The 11,370-nt window shown below is 35.7% G+C and overlaps 1 protein-coding gene across 7 annotated transcripts in view; it reads left to right on the forward strand.

The window, feature by feature from the left end:
• The window catches only part of TAF2 (TATA-box binding protein associated factor 2), an 82,804-nt gene extending 71,695 nt beyond the window's left edge, over positions 1-11,109 (forward strand). For 4 of the 7 annotated variants that reach the window (XM_028168158.2, XM_028168160.2, XM_028168159.2 and 1 more), the window contains one exon: positions 9,646-11,109. In XM_028168158.2, the coding sequence (XP_028023959.1) occupies positions 9,646-9,938 (293 nt within the window). In that variant the 3' untranslated portion in view covers positions 9,939-11,109. The remainder of the gene's footprint in view (positions 1-9,645) is intronic. The other 3 variants (XM_007188822.3, XM_007188824.3, XM_007188825.3) reach the window with 1 other exon arrangement.
• Positions 11,110-11,370: the final 261 nt, after the last annotated feature.

Here is an 11,370-nt window from a genome sequence, read left to right on the forward strand (position 1 = left end):
ACCAATTTACATTCTTATCAGCAGTGTAGGAGGGTTCCTTTTTCTCCACACCTTCCAACATTTATTATTTGTAGACTTTTTGATGATGACCAGTCTGACTGGAGTGGGGTGATACCTCATTGTAGTTTTGATTTACATTTCTCTAATAATTAGTCATGTTGAGCATCTTTTCATGTGCCTGTTGGCCATCTGTATGTTTCTTTGGGGAAGTGTCTATTTAGATCTTCTGCCCATTTTTTGATTGGGTTGTTTACTTTTTTGGTATTGAGCTGTATGAGCTGTTTGTGTATTTTGGAAATTAATCCCTTGTCAGTCGCATAGTTTGCAAATATTTTCTCCTACTCTGTAGGTTGTCTTTTCATTTTGTTTATGGTTTCCTTTGCTGTGCAAAAGCTTTTAAGTTTCATTAGGTCCCATTTGTTTATTTTTATTTTTATTTCCATTACTCTAGGAGACGGATCCAAAAAGATATTGCTACGATTTATGTTCAAAGAGTGTTCTGCCTATGTTTTCTTCTAGGAGTTTTATAGTATCCAGTCTTACGTTTAGGTCTTTAATCCATTTTGAGTTTATTTTTGTTTATGGTGTTAGAGAATGCTCTAATTTCATTCTTTTACATGTAGCTGTCCAGTTTTTCCAGCACCACTTATTGAAGAGACTGTCTTTTATCCATTGTGTATTCTTTCCTCCTTTGTCATAGATTAATTGACCATAGGTGCATGGGTTTGTTTCTGGGCTTTCTATCCTGTTCCATTGGTCTGTTTCTGTTTTTGTGCCAGTACCATACTGTTTTGATGACTATAGCTTTGAAGTGTGGCCTGAAGTCACAGAGCCTGATTCCTCCAGCTTCGTTTTTCTTTCTTAATATTGCTTTGGCTTAAAGACTTTTAAATTAGGCTTTTTGCTATTTCAAAAGTAATATACTCCTATTGTATAAAACTTTGAAATAAGAGAAAAGTAGAAAGGAGGGGAAAAAAAGCATCCCCTATTATGCCGTTTAAAGATACCCATTATATTAACATTTTGATCTTTCCTTGCAGTGCTTTTTCTAAGAATACTGTAATATGAAAAATGTCAGCCTCAGTAGCAAGTGTGAAATCTGTACCTTCATACTTTTATAAAATATAAAAATCAACTACTTACTTCCCTCTCAGCCTCCCCCTGACAGGTTTACAATTGGTCATTCATGATCAATCATGAAGACTTGATGCTATATATACCTAGAAAACTAACATATTTTGTCTTTTAAATTTATTTCATACTAATTGGGCTTAAGTTTACGAAAGATAATTCAGTTCAGATGTGACTATTACCTATTTTACTATTCTACATTGTCTTCTACTTACCCTGTTCTTCTTTTGCTTAGAAGATTATAATCCAAATAAAGAGTAAACTTGTGGTGCTGATGAACAAAGATTCAGTCTTCAAGTTTTGGAGGGACAGGGAGTGAAAAACAAGATACATAAGCAAAATCATTTTTAAAGAATACTTCTTCCAGAAGTCATTAGTCAGGCTTTAAAATTCCAACTGATGGATTTTGTTTATGTAAACCATGTTTTTATCATATAAACAAAAGAGTAACTGTTTAATGATTTGAGGAGCTTAGGGATCAGCTGTGATTAGTAGGAGACTTTGAACAAAAGCAACACCTCAAAATATTTTGGTATTGAGACCCCAGACTGTTGGTTCCTTGTATCTGTGTGCTTTATGCATTTATTGTAACAGATTCTCACAAAATATATTCCAGAAAGAAGTCAGCTGGAGACTTTAGCACTTAACTTTAATAAGTGAAGTTTGACATTTCTCGGCCCTTGCTGATTTTGTATTCTCTGTTTTTGTTTTGGGATTTGGTGTAAATTTGCTTTATTATCATTATACTTATTAAAACATTTTCAGACACGAAAAGTTTTCTACATCTTTTAAAATTATAAAGCATAGGGCATTTCAAACCTCTTGATATAGTTTGAGAGTGATGCTTCTGCCTATCTTCCATGCCTTTAAAAAAAAGTAAATTCTGTCTAAATTCCAGCAGTCAAGTAAATTCTTGTTCCAGTAAAAATTCTGAGTATGTTTGTTTGGTTTATCCTAGTGATGTGGCACGCTAACATATGTATAGAAGCAAATCTTAACACCTTTTCGTGCCCACCAGTGTGCCTTTGTTTCATATTGCTTTAAAAATTACGTTTTTACTTTTTTTGGAATCTCTTTACTGTCTTATAGTTCTCATGGCATCATATGGGAAGACTGGGGAGGAGATAAAGGGGTAGTAGTAGGGAATAGGAAAACATTAACATTTTAGCTTTGGTTGCTTCAGTGTAGGGCCCTTTTATGTCACGAAGTAAAGTGTATACCAGTATATTATATAGACTGATCTGTAAAACTTAATTTTGAATATATTCTTTAATGTGCCTTTGTAATTTCCCTTAAATGTAATTATGCTGTCTAGTACCCTGTGACCACTGAGCAAGTCTTAAAATTCAACAGTGTCATTATTAGAATTTAGAAAACATTCGTTTTACAAATGGTAGTGTTCCAAAAGTTTATTTATACATGTATTTATTTTGGAATTCTAAAAACAGTTTTCCCGTAGAGTATTGTTATATTTGATAAGTAGCTTTCCCAAACTAGCCAACAAAAACCCTTTTTAACTTATACTATACTGAAGAATAGAAGTATCAAACCTAACCACTGTGTGTAACAGTATTTCTAAGAGAAAGGGCACTAAGAGCTCTATATTTTGGGATGTTGGAAGCACAACTTTAACCTAACCCAGGTAAAGTTGGCAGTAAAACAGGAACAGAAGCTGGGATCTCCTACTGTGGTAGCTACCTTGGCCTGGGGTTGAGAGTTGGGGGTTCTGGAGAAGAGGCATAGAATAGTGGTAAGGGAAGCTGTGATCTCTCTTAAATCTCTAGGGATTCTAGATTAAAGTTCACAGGTGGGTTTGAGGGGCCTTATTGAAGCTCATCCAACTGAGGCATCTTTTATTTGGCTGTAGAATTCTTACAAAAATTTTTGAAATAGTTGACTAAAAATGAAGAGACTACAAATAAAGATTTGGATTTCCAGCTTCTCTTGAAAAAGAGTTAACTGAGAGGCCCTCTTGGGCAGGGATGTGCTTTCCATCCCATTGATTCCTTCTGTGTTTGCACGCGGTAGTCTGCTTACTCGTTTATGCTGTCTCCTTAGGTTCAAGGCTTTTGAGTTTGAGATCCCTGGTGTTTTTTTCATGTGCTGAGATGAAGTCTGAGATGGTTCCCTCAGAGGCAGCCTGCAGGATGGCAGCTGAGAACTGGAGTGTGTTGCAGACGTCATCTGGGAGGGGTGGACACCGTTAAGTAGAGGATAGGTCATGGTTTACTTTCTAGCACCCCACCAGTTTTCTCTTTCCTTGCATATGATGGTGAGAGGCATATTTTAGGGTAGGGATGATATGTGTTTGGAAGGTTAAGCCATTTGGGATAAGAAAGGAGAAGCGGCAGGGATATTTTCCTTCATTGCTTAACTTTCTCCTTCTCCTGAGTTAAGGAAGGGAATCCGGAGAAAGGGCTGCGTGGGTCGTATGGTGTGATGGGTTGAGCATACCACGTCCTCTCCTCTCCCACCGCTGCAGTGCCTGAGGCTGCTGGTCTGTCTCCCAGGTTGCTGCGGGGATTGCAGGGATGAGAGGAGGGGAGGAGTGGCAGGAACAGGAGCGGAGGGAGATCCCTAGTGGTTTCTGTGGGGAAGAAAAGAAGAGTTCCTGCAGCTGCCCAGCTAGGGCTGCTGTACTATGTAACAAATTCTTGCCTAAGTCAGAAAAGCACTATTCTGGTATAGAAATCCGTTTAAAAAAAAAAAAAAGCTAGAGTTCTTTCTTTTGAAAGTCTAATATGAAAAAGACTTTGATATTTTTCTTTAAATTATAATGATATAATTCTACACTTTATTTTTTTTTGATCTAAAGAAACTGAAGAACAGACTTCACACGTTTCCTAATAGAAACTACACATTTTGTGTTAAATTTAAATGTATACCTAGTGCGATAAATTTAATAGAATTAGCAGGTTACTCACTGTTATCAGCACTTTTATCAGATGGACCCGAAAGCTTCCACATTAGGTGTGTATTAAGTACCCCTTTCTGTTTGTTTTGCATTTGTTAAATTGACTGCAGCTAACCCTTATCCATAGTGAATTCAGTAGGTCTCTAGGAAAGATTTTATGTTAGATAGAACAACAAAACTGAACATCTGTTTTGTTCTTTCCCTATAACATGAAATAGGCAAATCATAATATTGTGAATTACTTTTATCTCCTTTTCTTGATATATCTCCTATCTGCAATAGAGACATATATTTTGGGTCACTAAAAGTGCTTTCATTAGTTTTATTTTTTATTTTTTTTTTAATTTTTGTTTTACATTGGAGTTTAGTTGATTTACAGTGTTGTGTTAGTTTCAGGTGTACAGCAAAGTGATTTAATTATAAAAGGGCTTTCATTAGCTTTAAAATGAGTAGCACCTAACCTTTGGTGGGCCTCAAGTTCCCAGGCATCTTGTAAACCCCTAAAATGATATGTGGGATTATGCATTGTGTCACGGGGATGGTAATGTATGCATTTTTCTCAATAGAGATTCTATAGATGACCTCATTATGCTAGTGTGAAAGTAAGCTCATATGTGTCCCAAATCTTACTGTTATACAGGTCCACATGAGAGGGAAATTGTACTTCATAATCACCTTGAATTAGACCTGGTAAAAATTATTCAGGAAAGAAATTAAACAAATAAAAAATATATATTATCTATAATAAATGAAAACTTACGAGCTAAAGGTTAGTGGTGATGATAGGGTAACATTAGGTTTTATTAGATGTTCTGTTGTTACAAACACTATTCTAATGAATATCTTTGTATATGTTTCTTTGCACTTATGCATGAGCACGTTTGTGGGATATGTTTCTAGAAATGAACTTTCTAATTTAAAAAATATGAGCATTTAACATTTTCACGGATAGTGCCAATTTGCATTAACTTCTCCTTTTTAAAAAACACTTTTATTATAGAAAACTGTGAAGTAGTCAGGCTAGTATAATGAACCCCCATGTATCCATTATTCAGATGCAGAAATGATCAATCAGCTCATGGTCAGCCTTGTTTTTTATCTATACCCTTTCCCATTTCCACCTTTCTGAATTATTTTGAAACAAATCCCACATATTATTTTATGCATAGGTAATTTCTTGTGTATCTCTAAAAGATAAGGACTTTAAAAAGTCATAACCACAATAATATTCTTGTACTTTAAAAAATAAACGGTTTTTTCATATCATTAAATATACAGTCACTGTTTACATTTCAGTTGAATCATAAATGCCATTATTTTTATTTTAATTTTTAACAATTTATTTATTTGTTTGAATCACTGTCCACATAGGGCCTACACATTGCAGTTGGCTGATAATATCCTTTACATCTTTTAAAATTAAGTTTCCAGTCCATTCTTTTTTCCCCTTTACAATGTTATAAACTCCAGGGTTTTGATCTGTAGTTTTCAAGTCTGTATTTTGCTAATTGTATACCTGTGGTATAATTAACATGTTAGAGTCCTGTGTATTTCCTTTAAATTTGTAATTATATCTAGAAACTTAATTGGATTCAGGTTTATAGATGGTAGTGTGTTCTTCCATCTAGAAGCATACAATGTCTGGTTGACTCTTTCATGAGGTTAGCCACTAAGGTGTTCAAGGCCTGGATCCATTAATTCATTAAGGGTTACAAGATGGTGATATTCTAATTCATCTTTCTGTTTTTATTTATAAGCTGATTATTTCTATAAAGCTAACTTCCCCCTCACCTGCTGTTAGCCATTGGTATAGATCATATAGCAAAAGAAAGATAAAGACTTGATTCTCTCTATGTATTTAATAATTTTCAAAATAATAAGTTGGCTAGCATCCTCCAGTGGTGATCAATCAGTTCTAGTCCATCACAGTTATTGTCTTTAGCAATATTCAGATTTTCCCAACTTTGGTTGGTGAGAACCTCTTGACTCTTGAGTTCTTGAGAAGGCTTTAGACTTCCTTTCTACTATTATACCAGATGTTTCAGGCTCATCTTGTAAATATTCTAGCCAGACCTGGAATCAGCCATTTGTCCTAGGAGTCCTGGTTTCTAACACCTTTATCCTTGGATCTAGCTAATCCATTGTCTTCTTAATAGACTTCATACAAATCAAGAGAAATGCAAGAATTCTAATGAGTATATCTTGAATGCAAAGTGTAAGACCGCTAGACAAGAGATTGAATTTACTTTTGAAGTGGCTATTAGTATTCCTTGGAAAAGAGTACACTCAGTTGTATACTTGGCAGTTACCTCTACTGGGAAGTACAGTTTCTAGTATAATCGTTGGCTTTTCTGCAATCCAAGTAGGTGTTTAGGATTAGATGATGAAACTTCTCTCAGTGCAGAAAAGGACCTCAGACTCCCAATAGTGCAGACAGCCAATTGGAAAGCTGCAAAGTCTGTTGATGTAGACTGACTAAATAATGAGATCGGAGTTAAAGGAATTTGTTTATGAAGCTCTATTACTTCTCCTTGTCACTTGGCTATAGTCTGTTAGGTACGGACCTATATTCCCATATTTATAGAATCGAGAATATATTTTTATAGTTCATTTAAAATATAAATTAAAATTATATAGTGGCATATTTAACTTAACTATAAATCAGATATCTCTCAAATGTTTTCTTTTTCTGAAGAATATCTGGGCACCAATTATTGCAAAAGATACAGAGTCCCCAAACTAGCTTATATATATAATCTCTCTCTCTTTTTTTTTTTTTTTTTACATTACTGTTAGTGTTAACTTTACCAAAAAATCATGAATATAAAAAATGTAATTTTGCGGTAGTAAAATGTGAATAATTCTTGCGAACAGGAACTTTAACACATTCGCTTGTTCTAAAATATTGGAACAGTGCCCAACACAAAGCAGGTACAGTAGTCCATACCAGTTTAATGAATGGTCTATAATAGTTTCTGTACTTTATTCCTCTCTCTTCAAAATCAGTGACCTTCAAAATGCATTTAGTTTGACTAAGGTCACCTGACATCCTATTTAAAAAGAAACACAACAGTTGCATGATTCTGTTGTATTAATTCATTCATTGAGCAGGTTTTGGGGAGGTGGAGGTATGAGGATGCTAGGTGCTGTGCAGTTCGCTGGGATACAAAGACGATGCCCTGTCCTTAAGGAGCTGAGTCTAATGACAGAGACCCCAGGATGAAAAGATGTGCGACAGTGTGCACCGCGCCACGTGCAGACGAGCAGAGTGCTTGTGGGCACAGACTCAGGAGTTCAGGCTCTTTGGTTTCGTAGCTCAGATTTGCCAGTACCACCTTGGGCAAGTCATGTAATTTCTCTGTGTCTTAATTTCCTCGTCTGTATTATGTTGTGGGAACTAATTCTTTTTGGGCAGTTTGGGGAAAACTTCCCTCAAAAATGACATTTAAGCTGTTTTAAATTAATAAGAACCTAAGATGTTATTTTCTTTTCCTTTCTCCTCCTTTAGGTTACAGTTTAAACATAACTTCCTTGGAGAAGTTTGTCTTTGATTCCCACTGCCCCACTAATTTAAGTCTCCTCTTGTGCTCCTGTTTCACTCTGTGTTTTGTCTTTTTATTAATCAGGAGTACTTATTCAATTTCGTTCTTCTTTGCTACTTTGTAAGCTCCAGGAGAACTGAGATTTGTCCAGTTTATCCCTATTTTCCCAGTTCCCATGTAGTTCCTGATGTTTGTAAATGAATGTGCAAGTCAGACAAGAAATAAGGGAAGGGCATTCCAAGCATAGGAACAGCACTTACAAATACACAGAGTTACGAAAGGGCTAGTCTGGAATATATAGAAAGGAGTAGTGGAAGATAAGATAAATTCAAGACAGATTGTAAACTGTCCTTAAAATTAGTGGTGAAAGTGATTTTTAGAAAACTTCTATGGTGATGCTTGTTTTGGTAAAAACATGGCTTGGGGCCGGATTGGATCAAAATCAGCACTGAGAATTTACGTTTTAAAAAGGAAAAGAAACAACTGCATTAAAGTCCATTTTAGTGAAAAGCTTGTTTTTTTGACTACTCTGAATAAAAAATATGTATTTTTTCAGAAATTGCTGCACTGAAGTCTAAGGATTTTGTTCTGCCAGTAGAACTACCTGAGTTTTTAAACAAACAGTCATGATCAGCTTTGTTTTTAGGAAGATAACTATGCAGCAGGGCCTCTGAACTTCAACACTGTTGACATTTTTGGCCATGAGAATTCTTTGCTCTAGGGGGCTGTCCTGTGTGTTGAATGGCAGCATCCCTAGCCTCTACCCACAGTCAGGCTAACACTTCCTCCCCCCATCCCACCCTAATTGTGACAACAAAAACGTCTCCAGACATTGTCAAACAACCCCTGGGGAAAAAGTTGCCCCTGGTTGAGAACCACTGCTGTGCAGCTATGTAAAGTGTGGATTCAAGTGTTAAGACACTTTAGGCAAAGAAACCAGTTAATAGGAGACTAGTACTGTGATCCAAATGAGATGAGGTGGTCTGAATTAGTACAGTTGCAGGCGGGATAGAGAGGCAGATTAAAGAGATTCCTGTAAGTAAGAATAAACAAGATTTGGTAAGCAGCTAGATCTGGAAGGGAGGGCACCTGAGATGATTCTTAAATTTTTTTCTTAGTTGGCTGCATGTAAAGCAGTGCCATTAACCTAGAGTAACACAGAGAGAGAATTCTCTGGGTATGGCCCAAGAATTGTAGGGTATGGAGGAAGCAAGAAATTCCTGTACACTAGAGTCTGAGAACTACTCACTATTATAGATTCCTAGGCTGATAGAACATTGGAAATGGAAAGAACCTTCAAAGACATTTGATCCATTTCTAGGTGAGATAAAATACATGCTGAAGTTTTTGGTTTGCCATTGCATCTAAGTTATATTTATACTATACTGTAGTCTACTAAGTGTGCAATAGCGTTGTGTCTAAAAAAATGTACATACCTCAGTTAAAAAATGCTAACCATCATCTGAACCTTCAGCAAGTCATAATCTTTTTGCTGGTGGAAATATTTTGAAATATTGCAAAAATTACCAAAATGTGACAGAGTGACTAGAGGTGAGCAAATGCAGGTGGAAAAATGGTTCCAATAGACTTGCTCGAGGCAGGGTTGCCACAAACCTTCATTTGTAAAACGCGCAGTATCTGCAAAGTGCAATGAAACGAACTATGCCTGGTAGTGCTAATCCCCCCCCCCCCACCCGAATACCATAGAGCAGAACTGTGGTTAAGGAGCTATGTTTTCATTGACCAATGTCAGTCGTAATCTATAGTCATTGTCACTTCATAGTACTTTAAAATATTGAATATTAATTTTTAGAAGATGGTTGGATAAAACACTGGTATATGTCATAATCTGTATAGACTACAAGGGATTGAAATATTCACTTCCTGGTCACAATGCTGAAAACTTACCTTTGTGTAACTAATTGGATGTCTTACTTGGATACTTCTCCCATTCCTAACTTTTTTCATGGAAGTGATAAACACTTGGGAATCCATTGTCTTTTCTATACTGTCACCAACTCCCTCTTACTTTCGTTTCATTTTCCTTGTTATTAACAGGAATTCATTTGGGTGTTTTTAATCTTGAAGGTAAAGAACAATCACCTTTGGAGATGAGTATGCATCCAGTTGCAGCAGCTCCACTCTCAGTATTTACTAAAGAATCTACGTCCTCCAAACACAGCGACCACCATCACCACCATCACCATGAGCACAAGAAAAAGAAGAAGAAGCACAAACATAAGCATAAGCACAAGCATAAGCATGATAGTAAAGAAAAGGACAAGGAGCCTTTCACTTTTTCCAGCCCTGCCAGTGGCAGGTCTATTCGTTCTCCTTCTCTTTCAGACTGAGAAGGGGACAAAGGAGACCTTTTCCTCAGTGTTCAGAAGAATATATGTAACTAAAGCTTTGTCAGCTATAAAGAATGATAAAAGAAAAAAAAAATAGTTGCCTCCCATAGAGATTCAAGTTCTAAACATTTGATTTACATTATTTATACAATTGAAATCTAATTAGGAAAATGTGTTTTATAGTTCTGAGTAAACCATTTCATCCTGTTTCCTCCTTAAAATACACACACACACACGCACACACACACACACACACACAGAGCAAACCCTTTCATAAGGCCCTCATATCCACTGGCAGTCCCCATTCACATCATGATCTCCATGTGTACTGCCAAAGTCAATTATGTTTTAAAGCCTTTGATGGATGTTATAGGGCAAAGTTATGTTTTAAACAGAAGCTACAGCCAAATCTGTGGTAAAACCACTATTTCCAGTGAAATATTGTATAACACCATTTGGAACTACTGAAAGACAGAGGCTTTTCTATAGGAATCTTCTCTATTACATATTTTTTTGCGTGTTAACCGTATAAACTAAGCATCAGAATTCATAAGCAAGAATACATGATGTTTTCTTTTGCCCTAAAATACTGAAATTTTCAGAAGCAGCTTTAAAAAGAAATTTGGATAACTTTTTTGATAGCACATTTGGTGATTATGATGTTGGAATTTAATAGAACTATCAAATCCACAGTTCTCAAATCAAGATGTTTAAATTTTAAGTTCCTTTTTTCACTAAGTATAAGTGAATACATTCATATGTAGAATATGTTCGCCAAATGTGGGCAATTTATATGCCCAATACATATTCTAAAATTATTTCTCTAAGTATGGTACCTTAAAAAGGTGTTTATATACTGTTTATTAACTTGGACATAGACAGTTTGGCTCTCATGTGAGTATACCAGAAGCATTTAAAAACATAGGAAATGTTTTGGTTTCATACTTCAATAGTTTGTATGTTTGTGTGTTTTTATTTTTATTTCTAAATTTACCATGTGCTTTATTGTTTGTTTGTTTTAAAATGTTATTCATACCTGTTCTATTTTTATCATTTCCCTTATCATTAGAAAGTTGGACAAAATACTTCTTCCCAGAATAGATGTTTCAAAGGGATCCAGTAACGTTGGACTTTTGAATATACTTGTTTAATAAATAACTTTTTAAATTGATCATTCTGCCTTTGTATTTTCTTACATCTTTTGTTGCCTTTCTCTTTGTGTGTGTATGTAATACACCTGTTCACAAAGTTTGAGGAGAGCTTTGTGGATAAGCAGGATTTGAGCTGGCCCTGTTACGAAGAGTGATTTCAGTAGGCAGATGGGGTAAAGTTCTCTCAGCAGAAGAAACAGTATTTTCAAAAGTATGGAGGAAAGCAAGGACATAGTCAGGAATTGTAAAGCAGTGCAGTTGGCCGAGAGTGTAAGCACAAA

This window comes from Balaenoptera acutorostrata, chromosome 17, assembly GCF_949987535.1.
Source record: "Balaenoptera acutorostrata chromosome 17, mBalAcu1.1, whole genome shotgun sequence".
In the NCBI taxonomy this organism is placed as follows: domain Eukaryota; kingdom Metazoa; phylum Chordata; class Mammalia; order Artiodactyla; family Balaenopteridae; genus Balaenoptera; species Balaenoptera acutorostrata.